Source organism: Chiloscyllium plagiosum, chromosome 22, assembly GCF_004010195.1.
Source record: "Chiloscyllium plagiosum isolate BGI_BamShark_2017 chromosome 22, ASM401019v2, whole genome shotgun sequence".
Taxonomy (NCBI): domain Eukaryota; kingdom Metazoa; phylum Chordata; class Chondrichthyes; order Orectolobiformes; family Hemiscylliidae; genus Chiloscyllium; species Chiloscyllium plagiosum.
The window spans coordinates 28,057,100-28,072,302 of NC_057731.1; the positions used below are offsets into that span (position 1 = coordinate 28,057,100).

The 15,203-nt window shown below is 40.3% G+C and overlaps 1 protein-coding gene across 1 annotated transcript in view; it reads left to right on the plus strand.

Moving 5' to 3' along the window:
• The window catches only part of LOC122561390, an 85,943-nt gene that overhangs the window by 13,836 nt on the left and 56,904 nt on the right, over window positions 1-15,203 (plus strand). The window contains exon 3 of the mRNA XM_043713155.1: window positions 10,816-12,566. Coding sequence (XP_043569090.1) covers window positions 10,816-12,566 — 1,751 coding nt within the window. The remainder of the gene's footprint in view (window positions 1-10,815; window positions 12,567-15,203) is intronic.

Below are 15,203 nucleotides of genomic sequence, written 5' to 3' on the forward strand. Positions count from 1 at the left end.
TTTTACAATGAGTGAAATACATTGTTTTGCCTAGAAGTGCATGTATGTTGTTCCTTTCTTCCAACTGAAGGATAGGCATCCATGTGTGCCTTACGAAGGGTGGCATGTGCACACCGATTCTATGGCAGAAATGTGCATTACAACATATTGGTAAGTCACTGTGAAATGTTCTAGCCCCATGCAGAAGCAATAAACCAAACGACTAAATTTACTGAGTGACCTCCAATAGAAGAAATTACAGAGAAGATTTCACTTCTTGTAGCGTTTACACAGCCAAATATTCCAAATGGAAACAAATTCCTTTTGGAAACAAAAGTCAATCATAAAGGCGGATCATGCGATAATGCAAGTATGTTACCCAACTGCCCGCACAAATGTTGCATCGTGAGCAATCGCCCAATCTTCCCAACTTGGACTCTGGTATGCAGGATCTTTCATTTGCCCAGGTAATCAATTTCACTATTGGCAGTTGTATTTCACTCAAGGTACCAGACAAGACTGACATCTATGAAACCTTGCTGTTACTTGGCTCACCTTAGTCCTAATGGCATTGTTCTCCAGAATTCTTTTTCAGTCAACCAACAAACAGTATCCAGTTCATGATCTAGCATTTTAATACAAATTCCCAGCTCTTTTACATGGCTGAGCAATCCACCTTTGTTTTTAGGATTCAACCCTTTTGTTTTGGTTTTACATTGTTTCCACAAGACCTCCTAGATTTCGATTATTCTTTGCTTTGCTACATAGAAAACTGATCTTTCTATGAAGAGCTTAGATTATTCCCAAATACTTCAAGATGTCGGTGACTGTGCCCTACTGCAGCATCTATTTGTCTCTATTGTCTTCACCCTCCAGCTCCCCTCTCTGTCGGGCATGCTCCATTGTGTCTACCAACCACGCAGCCTCTTGTTAAACCTTCTTTCCTGTTGGTTAGCTTCTAGGTCAAAGGTCACTGGAGTGCATGGACAAGTACTCATCTGAGACAATTGCATCAATTATAAAGGGATAAATCGTAAATATTTAACGATCCCTTCAAACATTGTCTAGAGAATCTTCAATTGTCTTGAACAGTTTAAAGAATTTCTGTCTTTCTTTCTGTCCTGCTTTGGATCAAAAATTGTTACAAAATGTACCAGGGGCCTATGGAGAACCATTAAACCTTATGCTTACTTGAGCAAAGGGTCTGATGACTGTTTCGAGCTTCATTTTGCAAAATAATCACAACGGCTGTGTTAAATTTTCAATCAACTGTCAACCACCATTTGTGGTGTCCACGCTGTGATTGCTCGTAGTCGCTTTGCTCTCCACCCAACCAGTGAACTGTCTCTGGGAATGTGATATCAGTGAGTGTCACTGTGTGGCCAATAAAAAGGATTAGCCACCAACATGCCTGCACGTTACAATATAGGAAAGGTTGCATAGTGGCTATGTTGCTGCAATAATAGAGACTGGTTTAATAATTCCAGAGCATGAATTTAAATCCAACCGTGGTACTTAGAGAATTTGAACCAATTTTCTTTTAAAATTTAAAATGAAAAGCTGGCACTATGTTAAAAGTGGCCAAGCAAGCTGCCTGATTCATTAATCCCCTTCAGGGATGAAAGCCTACTTTCCTTAATAGCTTGGGTTTTTAGAGATTCACATTGCACACGTAGCTCATTGGCTCTTAAACGCCATCAGGGCCTTTATCACTGCCACCTTCTCTGGAGTTAAAGATCATACATCACCAGGTTATACTCCAACAGGTTTAATTGGAAGCACTCTAGCTTTCAGAGCGGCGCTCCTTCATCAGGTGGTAATGGAGCGTCGCTCTGAAAGCTAGTGCTTCCAATTAAACCTGTTGGACTATAACCTGGTGTTGTGTGATTTTTAACTTTGTACACCCCAGTCCAACACTGGCATCTCCAAGTTATGACCTTCTCTGGAGAATTAGAAATGCATGATAAATGTGGTATTGCTTGCCACGTCTACATGGTAATAATGAATGAATCTTACCTAAAGTAATCCTTATTTCAAGATGGACTGGTGACCTGTGACCAGCAGTGTGCTGCAAGGGTTGGTGCTGGGTCCATGTAGATGATTTGCATGTGAACATAGGAGTTATGGTTAGTAAGTTTGCAGATGAAAACAAAATCAGAGGCGTAGTGGACAGCAAAGAAAGATACCTCAGACTACAATGGGGTCTTGATCAGCTGGGCCAATGGGCCGAGGAGTGGCAGATGGAGTTTAATTTAGATAAAAGTGAGGTGCTGCATTTTTGAAAGGCAAATAAGGGCAGGACTCTCACACTTAATGGTAAGGTCCTGGGAAGTGTTGCTGAACAAAGAGACCTTTGGGTGCAGGTTCATAGTTCCTTGAAAGTGGGGTCACAGGTAAACAGGATAATGAGGCAGGCATTTGGTTTGCATCATTTGGAGATGCCAGTGTTGAACTGGGGTAGACAAAGTTAAAAAATCTCACAACACCAGGTTATACTCCAACAGGTTTGGAAGCATTCGATTTTGGAGCGCTGCTCCTTCAGGTGGTTGTGAAGTTTAAGATTGTAAGACACAGAATTTATAGCAAAGGTTTACAGTGTGATATAACTGAAATTGTATATTGAAAAACACCTGAATTGTTTGTTAAGTCTCTCATCTTTTAGAATGAACATATTTGTTTCATTTCTTTCAGATGTAAATCGCAGAACATGTAAAAGTTACATTCTCAAGTGAACTTTAACAATTCATGTCAGCCCAGATAATGCCTTTAAGGTGTGAGGTGCCCTGTGTGATGCTGTCTGTGCCACAATGGTCAGACTGATTCTATTCTAAAAAATGGATTTACAGAATCTTGCATGGATTTATGCAGTTTTTGAGCAAAGTAGTTCCGCAAGTGCAAATTCACCCCACAAACGTGTGTGTGTGTGTGTGTGTGTGTGTGTGTGAGAGAGAGAGAGAGAGGGGGGCTGGGGTTAAGAGTGTCTGTGAGAAAGAGAGCGTGTAAAGGGGTAGAAGTCTATTAGAGTGTGGGAGTGTATGTGTGAGCGTATGAGAGAGGGTCTACATGAGTGTTTGGATGTGTAGGAGTGTGCGTGTGTGCATCTGTCTGTTTGTGTATGTAGTGCAATGGGGTCACCTGTAGTGTGACATGAATCCAAGGTCCTGGTTGAGACCATCCCCGTGGGTACCAAACCTGGCTATCAGCCTCTGCTCAGCCTGTCCTGAAGTCTGCCTTGGAGGATGGTCACCCGAAGGTCCGAGGTTGATTGTCCTTGACCACTGAAATGTTCTCCAACTGAGAGGGAACACTCCTGTCTGTTGATTGTTGTGCGGTGTCCATTCATCTGTTGCTGTAGCCTCTGCTCAGTCTCGTCCATGTACCATGCCTTAGGGCATCCTTGCCTGCAGCATATGAGATTGACAATGTTGTCTGAGTCACATGAGTAACTGCCACATACATGGTGGGAGGTATCCCCACATGTAATGGTGTCGATACTCTTACACATTTTGCAGCGTCCACCGTGACAAAGTTGTGTGGTGTTGTCCTGAAAGCCGGGCAGTTTGCTGCAATGATCTGTTTGAGGTTTGGTGGATGTTTAAATGCAAGAAGTGGAGGCATGGGGAAGGTCTTGGCGAGGTGCTCATCCTCATTGATAATGTGTTGCAGGCTGCAAAGAACATGCGTAGTTTTTCGGCCTCTGGGAAGTACAGGACTAACAAGGGTACCCTGTCGGTTGTTGGTTGTGTCTACCTCCTGAGGAGATTATTACGATTTCTTGCTGTGGCACGTCGGAACTGGTAGTCGATGAGTTGAGCATCGTACCCTGTTCTTATGAGGGCATCCTTGAGTACTTCCAGGTGCCTGTCATGTTCCTCCTCATCTGAACAGATGCGGTGTATGCGTAGGGCTTGTCCATGGGGAATGGCTGTTTTAATGTGTTTCGGGTGGAAGCTGGAGAAATGTAGCATTGTGAGGTTATCTGTGGGTTTGTGGTAGAGTGAGGTGTTGAGGTACCCACCCTTGATGGAGATGCATGTGTCCAAGAATGAGACATAGTCGAGAGTAGTCCATGTTAAGTTTAATGGTGGGATGAAACACGTTGATAACACTGTGTAGTTGTTTCAGTGGCTCCTCGCCATGGGTCCAGAGGAAGAAAATGTCGTCAATGTACTTGGTATATAGTGCTGGTTGGAGGTCCTGCATAGAGAAGAAGGCTTGTTCAAACCTGTACATGAAAATGTTGGCATATCATGGTGCAAATTTGTTCCCCATGGCTGTTCCGTGTGTCTGGATCAAGAATTGGTTGTCCAAGGTGAAAATACTGTGATCGAGGATAAAGCAGATGAGTTGTAGGATGGTGCTTGCAGATTGGCAATTGTTGGCATTGAGTACTGAGGATGTTTCCGTGATGCCGTCATTGTGGAGCATGTTGGTGTAGAGTGCTGAAACATCCATTGTGACGAGGAATGTTCCCAGTGCGACTCGTCCTTGGGTGCTGAGTTTTTCTAAGAAATCTGTCGCGACAGAGACTGAGTGTCTCCTGTACAATGGGTTTCAAGATGCCTTTGGCATAGCCAGAGAGGTTCTCACACAGGGTCCCATTGCCTGTTATGATGGGGCGTCCTGGTGTGTTGGCTTTGTGTATCTTCTGAAGGCAATAGAAGTCACCTACATGAGAAGACTATGCATTTGGTATGCTTTCCTTTATTGTTCAGAGCACTGAGTATATAGGAGTTGGGAGATCGTGTTGCTGCGGTATAGGACATTGGTTAGGCCACTTTTGGAATATTGTGTTCAATTCTGGTCTCATTGCTAAAGGAAGGATGTTGTGAAACCAGAATGGGTTCAGAAAAGATTTACAAGGATGTTACCAGGGCCAAAGGGTTTGAGCTATAGGGAGAGGCTGAATAAGCTGGGGCTATTTTTCCTGAGCGTTGGAGGCTGAGGGGTGATCTTATAGAGGTTGATAAAAACATGAGGGGCATGGATAGGGTGAATAGTCAAGGTCTTTTCCTCAGGGTAGGGAAGTTCAAAACTGGAGCGCATAGATTTAGAGTGAGAGAGGAAAGATTTAAAAGGGACCCCAGGGGCAAATTTTTACTGCAGAGAGTGGTGCGTGTTTGGAATGAAGAAGTGTTGGAGACTGGTCCAATTACAACATTTTAAAAGGTGTCTGGATGGGTATATGAATAGGAAGGGTTTAAGCGGGATATGGGCCAAAAGCTGGCAATTGGGCCTAGATTAATTTCGGATAACTGTCTGGCATGATGAGTTGGACTGTAAGGTCTATTTCCGTACTGTATAGCTCTATGGCTATATAAATAGAAGTAAAGAAAAAATTATTTCATTTCAGTACCGTTGCCATGTCTTACTCTCATGCAAATATTCCAGCTTTAGTTTGAAGACATATGAACTTTTTTGTATCCAGGGCATGTCAAAAGTAGAAAGGTATTAAAGTTAAGCTGAATTGAAGCTGCAGCTACTGAACATTACATGTTTAGTTAATGCCAATGTACACTCAGTAAATGGATTTTCTTATTTTGTCTAGCTCAATATTTATCATGTGTTCAGTTTTTTTTTAAATTGGGTTTGTAGATTCATGACTTGTGATATTGTTCAAGGGAATGAGCCTATTAGATGCATGGACTCTGGGCTAGATTTCATCAAAAATAGGCTGTTTCAATTTTGGAGAGTTTCATGGAAGGTTTCTCTCCATAAGTGAGTTTTCTCAGGCAAGTCTCTACAGCTCACCTCATTATGTATGCCCCATTACTCTGGCGCTCTGCTTGTGATATCTTGTGCTCACCAATGGTGGAAACTCTTGTCACTGCTGGAATCTTCTGGGATTTCTGTTACAGCCCAACTGTACACCAGGTCAAATGCTGCCAACGAGCCCTTCACAGTATAGTGGATGGGAACCAAATTATAAAATCATCTAATGGTATATAGGTGGCCCAAGTGGCATTTCATTGGAAATAAAATCATACATTCATAAATGTATTGCTGTTTTACATCCTCATCCCTCCAATTGACTGTAATTGTAATTACAGTTACAAGAATAAGGTTATTTAGATTAGTTGTCCTTAATGTCCTTGTTAGAACCTTGTCTATGGGAGTGCTATTCTTTTCCTAATGTTCAGTAGAGCATCTTGTCTTTGTACAGGACAGAATGAGAGTGTAGTGCTAGAAAAGCACAGCAGGTCAGGCAGCATCTGATGAGCAGGAGAATCGATGTTTTGGCTTCCTGATGAAGGGTTTATGCCCGAAATGTCGATTCTCCCGCTCCTTGGATGCTGCCTGACCAGCTGTGCTTTTCCAGTACGACACTCTCGACTCTAATCTCCAGTATCTGCAGTTCTCACTTTCTCCTCAGGAGAGAATGTGGCCCATTCCCTGATCAGATGCAGGGAGTGATATGCTGATAACAATACAGACCCTAAACAAACAACCCAAAAAAGCCAACTAAGTCCAAGCTCCTGCACTGAGGTCAGAAAATTTCCAGTGACTTTTTGAACTGGTACCCTAATTGAGCTGACAAGCACTACTCTCCTCAGGATTTGAAGCATGGCAATTTGGTTGAAGAATATTCTGTGTGTTTGGCACATATTGTTGATGTGACATTGACATAGTACCATACCATACAGCAACATATCTACCCCTTGACTGATAACTGCTGACAACCATAATCTGTGATAAAAGACAAGGCAAGGCTGAAGTAGTATGAGCCTGCAAGTTGTGAATGAGGTGGACAGGCATAAAAGACAAAGTCAAGTCGCCATGAGCATATGTGTTGAAGCAATGTGAGTGGTCACTGAGAGAGCAAGGTAAGAGCCTTGAGAAACACCATGTTCCAGTCTAGGAGACAAGTGGCCTGGTAGCAGCTTTGCATGACAAGGTGCTAGTGCAGTCCAAAGTACAACATTGAAGTGGAGAGCAGTATTCTAATTGAGTCGGAGATGTGCCATGACATCTGAGGCTGCTGTGTGTCTATTGCTGACCTCTCTGTGGATGAAGAATGCAGGTGGCTGTTCCGATGGAATGTACCCTAAAAGACTATTGGAAATTCAAGCCTCTGCGTGCCATTACTTCAGGTCTTATGTTCTGCATACTGTATTATGTATGTATTATGTTCTGCATACTGATGTGCTGATTGCCTCTGTGTGTTCATTTAAAGTGTGGCTGAGGTATTTTGCAGCCCATCTGTGCACCAATATGGGAAATCCTTTAATTGACTGTACTCCTACAATAGAGCATATAACATCTGTGGTCTATTTTTTATTGCTATACAAATGTCTACAAATGTTCACTACCTATGTGCAATAGTCAAACCATGGAATGGTTTTATTTGTATTCTTTAATTATAGCACTTTGCCCTGTGATCACAAATTGTTTTTGTTGTTTGGTAGTTTCAGTGAGTTGAAGTCCCAGGAGCCTATAATGTGTACTTATGACAAACTGTTAAATACAGTCAATTAATTAGAACAGTAAAAATTCCCAGCACATATTTGAGATCTATCTTGGCATGGTCTGATGCAGTAAAAAAAAGTGAATGCCTTTGTTGGAGGTTTATAAACTAAAATTAAGAAGTATTGACAAATTGAAAATAAATCACACTAGTCCACTACCCGAGCAACTAGATTATTTTTAACCATAAGGGCTTAGATTTAGGAGCATCAGGCAGGTTGAGGATCTGTTTCTACTTTGTTGCTATGCAGTTGAACGTTTTTTTTTCAATCGGCTGCTCAGTTGTCATTCTCATTCAATATGTATGTTTACTTCATTCATAAATTACTGCAGTGCACCTCACGAGTTCTCCTTTCAACTGCAAAGATGTGCGAATGAACAGTGGCCTCTACTACACCTCTGAACATTAAACTTGTTCCATGTGAAATGGCCAGTTCATGGACCTGGGTGAGAACAGTTATCTGTTCTTTAGGTGGTTACCAGATTTCAGTGTTCACCATCTTTTGGAACTCTAGCTAATTACAATAGAGCCTCTTAACTCCTGGTTATTCTACAAATTTCTGTTACTATTATCTTTTAAAGTAATAATACTTGGTCTGTACCAGTTATGCCTTGTGTTAAGTCCTGCAGGAAACATACACATTTTCTTCCATTCTAGTCATTGATTCATTTGGACTTGCTACTATTTGGGCATGCAGCTGTCAAATTCTAGGCCATTGTACATAAGCAGAGTTTAATCTCAACAACAGAGAATCATAGAAAGTTTCGTCAGTGGCAATACTCCAGGCGAGAAAAAACTAGACAGTCACCTACTCTAGATCAAACATCAACAGTACTGACAGTTCCATTAGTTCCCGGCTGTTGAGCTGGCAGTCTGGCTGAAATGGAAAGAGACATTTTAATTCAACAACACTGTAAGTATATTATTCAAAGTAACAATTAATAGTAATTTAAACCTTGCACAATCGTTCACATTTTGTTTCTCCTTGACCATATATGACATTTCCCAGTATCAAAAGGATTATCATTTATTTCCTGTGGCATTTGGAGCAGTCCTGTTTCTTAGTTAATTAATTATTAATTTCTTAATTCTGAAATTAACGGCACTTCTGTTTTTCTGCAAATATTGATCTTGATATTTACCCACTGGTCAGCCTAAGTAAAAGCCCTGAACATAAACACTACATTGATTAAACACTTTGGCACCTTAATTTATTTTTAACTGCATTATTGCTTCATCTTCATGAATGGTTAGTTACTGGTTTAATTTGCACTATCATGGCTTAGTACCTTAAAGCTATGTTATTTGTTTCCAAAGCAGTCTGTTTTACGTTGTTTCAGATAATGCTTAAAGTATGCTATTTGTGATACTGCACTGTGTTAGAATATCTTTTGCAAGCAGTGGAAGATTTACAAGTAAATGTATTAGCTTAATATCTTAGTGATATTCACTGTGACAGATATTTTTCTAATGAGTAAAGAATACTTAATAATATTGAGTAGGTATCAGCAGAAAATCAGGAAAGCAGCCTTACCCAGTGAAGTTAATAGCTTTAGGTGTTTTACTTTAACATAAATTGACAGGCACGAAGCACGAGGGTCAGTGCCGATATTGTCAAATGATCATTTGATTTAACTTTTATGGGGTTTCTCTTAATTGAGTTTTGCAAGTACAAAGAAACCTTTTGTTAAGAAGTTCTCTTGCGTAGATCATATGTCTGATGATAACCATCCTGTACATTGAGATGGAACTTGGCAGGTGTTCTCATGCACATAACACTGTTGGCACGTGTCAAGTATTTCAGGATCAGAGTATATTGTTTGTTGTTAAGACTGTAAAGTCTCTGCAGTTTATGATGGACTGTGTTGAAGAGTTCTTAATATCTACTATAAATATATTTAATCAACCTGGTTTGGTTCTGATGCACTTCTGGCCGAGAGGTAGGGGCACTATAGTGGCTCCACGAGAGTCCTCTTAGTATCTTCTGTACACTTAGCATTGCCTTAAACCTAAATAGCCTAGGAGCTATTGAGCAAAGAATGCAGACTATCCTCAGTGATAGGGGTATGGTACGAAGCAGGGTTTCTCTAGGGCCAGGTTTGATCTGAGTTGTCATGTCATCTAACAATGAGAGACTGGATTGGAAATACTCATTAATGGACCTTGATTGAAAAAATAATAACATCAACATATTTTCTGAACCGTTATAAGCAAGATATAAAATTGATTGCCTTTTAAAGAAAACCAAAACTGTCAAGTTAATAAATGATCATTTGCAGTTACTTTCTGGTTTAAATATTATTGTTTTGTGATTGGCTGTGTAAACCTAGCTAGTCAGTGGACTGTTCATCATGACCAGTTTGTGCACTTGAGAGTTAAATTCTGTGCCTTTGTTTCCTTCCTGGAGTGGTTTGACCTCTGCTGTGCTCTTAATGCTGCAAATTCCAGATTATGTTCTGGCAATTTTCCCTTGTGAGATGATGAGAGGATTTTCATCTTATAGTAATGATGTGGCACTGAAACTTCACTCAGCGTGATTTAGGTTGCTAGATTTGACTTTGCGTATAAAATAAATACCATGATTGCGTAACTAAACCAATAGAGCACAGAAACATTTCTGTGGTCAAGATTGAAAGAAATCCTTTCAGTTCAAATTCTTTGCTTATTTAGTTCAAAATTTCTATTTTGTCAACATTCCCACTTGCATGCAATTTGTTTCCAGCTGTATTCACTGGATTAGTATCTTGTCAAGCTGGATTTGAATTGTGCTGACAGTGAAGGATTTCCAGTTTTTTTTCCCTCTCTCTGTATTGTTACCCTTCCTCCCTTTTGCCAGAAAACACACCGGCTCTCCACATTTAGATGCATTTCTGAAATATTGCAAAAATTCATTTAAATAATTTTGCCGCAAATTGTGGTGGTCCCATTAAAAAGGAGCGATGCAGAGCTTTGGAATGAGCTCGATTGATGTCACAAAGAGCAAAGGCTTTACTGGTTTAATTTAGTGCTTAATCCGTGCATCCTGCCATACCAATTGCCCACAAAAGCAGTGTCCCAAGCAAGAAAGGATAAATGTATGGATTAAAGGAAGCTACCGTTTCCATCTGCAAGCAGGCACACAAAGAAGACCTTTCATTCGGGCGCTGTGAAATGAGAATTGATAACAAGGTGCGTTGTGTTTTGTTTCTACTGATGTTTCTGTGGATTAATAATTCAAGCAGTACTTTGTAATAGAAAACCTCCAGTTGCTTAGTTCTGCAGTCCCAGCGGGGCTCAGGTGAATCCAGTCTGCTTTGTTTCATGTTTTTGTAATCAGAGGTCCCGCCTCTTTAACTAAGCTGAAGTCATTTTATTCCAATGCCTGTCCCTAGCAAGCATACAACTGTTGGCCGCTCTCAGAGCTGGGACGCTAGTGGATGTTGTGAAGACAACTGGGAATACAACAGTGCGTGTGACTATGCAAGGAATCCTAGGAGAACAAATTCCTTAAACTACCATGGTGAAATTGTTTCTGATGACCCACATAGCATCAGAGTGCATGGCAACAACTTGACAGGGGGAAATGAACATAACTCTGAATGTTACATGTATTCAGACTTGGGGTTTGACCAGGTTTACCCCAATCGGTATGACCGCAGACCTGTGAGGAAAAGCTCTGTGCCTGATTTCTCTTATTCTTATGAAAAGCAGCCCGTTATGTCTGGACGCAGTTCAGTGCCTCCTCAGGATTACTATCCAGATCCTGCTTTGGGCGTTAGGCCATCTGAAGAGGCACGTTTTTATCGGGATCATATGCTTAACAGATCACCACAGAATTATGGGATGTCAGGAGGAAGGATGTCATGGGACCACTCACAAGGGAGGTCTCCCCGTCCTGAGATAAATCGTATGTACCATGATCCTTCTGGTAAGCTGATTCTCGATGGACAGAAAACACGTAGCCGTGATCCTTCTCCTGCCAGATATGGTGCTGAAACACCTCTCCCTCGTTACGGAACAGAGCCACCATCTCTCGCGAATAAGCAGATGTACAGTGATTCCACAGGTGCCCGACAGATCACTCCAACATGTTTAGTTGTTGATCCTGCCACTGGATCTCGATGTGAGAACACTTTGGATAGAATGATGTCTCCTGGTGTATTAAATCACACTCCTAGACAAGGAATGGCAGCAAGAATGATGTCTGATTACAGCTTGCAGAGAGATGGTTTGGTGTCAAAGCCAGTTTATGATGGCTATGACAACACCATAATAACTCGTGGTCACCTCCCTGGACAGGACAACAAGGCTGAATTTCTGGCACTGTTGCGCTCAGAGGGGCTTTCGGAAAGTACAGTTGCTGCCTTGCTGCAACAAGGTTTTGATTCAACAAGCTGCCTAGCTATGTTAGAAGAAAATGACATTAAGTCAGTGGCTCCAAATCTGGGTCAGGCACGATTGCTGTTACGGATTGTCCAGAATTGCAAAGCAGACATGCAGTTACGACAAGAGCTGCAAAATACCAATGCTCGTGTAAGAACACGTTCAAACAGCTTCAGCCACAGAAGTGAGCTAATGCGTAATGACTACGGAGTCCAACCAGGAATGGCCCCTACAATGGATAGTTCTGCTGTTCAGCAGCTCCCAATAGCATTGCAGCCAATGTCACCCAGGCTTGGTGAATTGAACCGCCGACCATCTAGTGCCCCATCTCAACATCTCCTGGAAACTGCAAACTATTGTTCGTCTGGGCTTGGAAGATTAGGGAATCATTTTCCAAGCTTCTCAGGCTATAGCAATCCTGTTGGGCTGCAAAATCTGCGATCGGGGCCTGTCTATAGTGCTCAGTCTGGAATAGCAATGAATACTGGACAGGTTACTCCAAATCCAGGTCCCAAAACTGCCTATTCTACTACTTACACTGTACCCATTGAACTAATGACAAGGGAGCGCAACCAAGCTCATTCTCCAGCACACAGCCCTCACAGTAGTCCTCAGATTCTCCGAAAGCCAGGAACACAGATGGAATCTACACTGGTACCTACAAGCTCAGCTTACAGATTGCCGAATACTGCAAACCAGAAAGTGACAAGACGTACAGGACCACCAATCATTGTGTCCACAATGGCTTCACCTGAACCAAGTAATTCATTTTTTTAATATATTTTGACTCTGTGATATGTATGCTTGAGGGTCCTACAATATCTGCAATAATTTTCTTATCCATTGTAAACAAAATCTAAGTATGTTTGCACTTTTAATAGACTTATGTTATTTTTGTCTTGATACAAAGTTTTCAGAAAAGTATTAATGTATTGGAAATACCTTTGTGGGCTAATATCCAAACTCTTGATCATTTGTATTATTTTCTCTGCTGCTTACTTGACCACAAATATTATGCAAATCATGGTACCCTTCAGTTGGTTACCTTATTATTAATACAGTTTGCATTCTGGTAACTAGACAGCAATCTTGTACCAGTTTCTCGTCACAATATTATTATACTGTACAGTTGAGTCTCTGGACGAATCATCAGTTATCATAAATACAAGGGGGGGGGGCGGGGATTCCTGTATAATGTAGATTAATATGTATATGACAACCCTAACCTACCTAAAGACTGAACTCTACATTTGGCACCTGTCACTGTTTGTAATGGGGTGGTGGTGGAATACCATTGTATCACTAGCATTCCCATATTCTATTTACATTGAGGTTTCCAAGTTTTAGTTAGAGAACCTTACACAGCAGGACAGTGGAATGTCAAAAAAAAATTAAAAGAAGGACAAGAAGCCAGCTGTACAATGTACTTAAAACAAAATCACGATTTGTAAAAATCTTTCATTTGAGAGAATTGAAAGTTATGTTTTAAGTGATAGATTTGAGTAAAATGCAATAAAAAGGATATATTGTGGAAAATAATGAAAGGGGCATCTGGCGGAACAGTAACGTGTCTCTCTCAACTCCTTTGTGTATTGGTTAGTGTAATCACATTAAATTCCTGCTTGACCTTTTCTTAATCCAGGGTTGTTAATGTGGTAAAACATCACAGGCAGGAATTTAACTTCAAAGTGTTGTCTAGAGAATTTAAAATACTTGATGGAGAAAACTAATCTGTCTAATCATGGCTATTCCAGTATTTTGTGTGCAGTCATTTGGAAGCATCTTCAACAGATGTTGTAGGACACCAAATTTATATTGTGTCAGGGTGAAATGTTATATGAGTAAAAATGCATAGATCACTTAAGGGTGGTGATTGTCAATGAGCTAATTGAATTGTTAGACTCCTGGTATAATGCAGAAAGAGCCCATTTTATGCATTTTGTTGTCAAAAAATTACTGACGAACAGCAAGTCAATCACCTCTGAAAGAGCTGCCATTTTGAAGATAGCAGAGAACTAGCTGCTGTTGATGATATACTGAAGAGGTGATTGCTTGTCATCTCTCTGGAGTTGCAGCATCCTCCCAGTGGCCTCCTCCATTCAGCACTCAGAGAATTGGACATTTTAATCTGGAAATTATAGCAAACATAGTTGTGACCACTTTATGACTACTGCATAGAGTAGATACTGGTAATACATTGGACACATCTTCTTTATATTTTATACCATATTGTAGATTTCTGAGCTTCATATTACTTTTATTATTCCAGTTAGTTCTGTATGAGTGTTTCTGAAAAGAATCTTTAACATAGTTGAGTTTATTTCCAGTCACACCCTTATGGTAATTACAAGGCTATGAACTATACAGTTTTTATAAAATGGCTTCCTGTTCAGTAAGTGTAGACCACATCTCCATACTTATGAAGTGACAGAATTGCAACATATAATCCTTTGATTTGAACTGACAGTTGGTCATGATACTGACAGTTGCCCCAAACTCAGAATTTTTTTCATTGGCACCATTACAGAAGTTATTGTAATGGAAATATTTTACTCAGAAACCAGATCTGATTTCAGAGATGTAATTAAAGAATATTTAACTATCTTTTCCTTATTTTAATAAACCCAGTTTCAACTGTATTGAACTTTATTAGAAATCAGTGACAGTGATTAACAGTAGCCTCATATAGCTGCAGAGCTTTCATCAAAACTCTATCCCATAGCGTAAAGTATACCTAAGAATTGAAGACTCAGTCGAATGGCAGTCAGGAAATATATCTGCTGAATGCAAGGTCTCCAGTCTCCTTCGATGGGATTGAGGAATATAAAGGATTATGATATATATTGGAACTAATAGAACTGTTGACCTTTGAGGGTGTCAAAGTACAGTATTATAATGCAGAGGTCCAGCCCAGTACACATGGAGAGAGATATTATATTGATGCAGGGAAAGTATTATATAAAGATAAAATTCTTTCTGATATCCTAGGTTCATTAGCCAATATTTTGCACTACATATAGCATTAGAACTGAAATGTTTACAACTATCAGTTTGCAGAGCTAAAACATGATGCTGGTTCTGTTTTAAAGTTGGGAATGTGTATGTAAGTGTCAGAAACATTCTTCAAGCAAAATTGCATCCAGTTTAAAAAATGGCTAACACTTGCCAGGAAAAATTCCGTAAATACATCCATGTTAATCTATCTCAGGGCTGAAACATAGTAATAAACCAATTGGACTATTCCCATCATATTAATTCCTTGCAATAAATTATTGTCAGTGTGTTCTGGTAATAAGAGAATTATTATTTTGAAACTTATTTTATCATTTTATAATGAAGTTCGAAATATGCATCATTTTAAATTCAAAGTCATAATTTTGAATGAGATGTAGAAAGT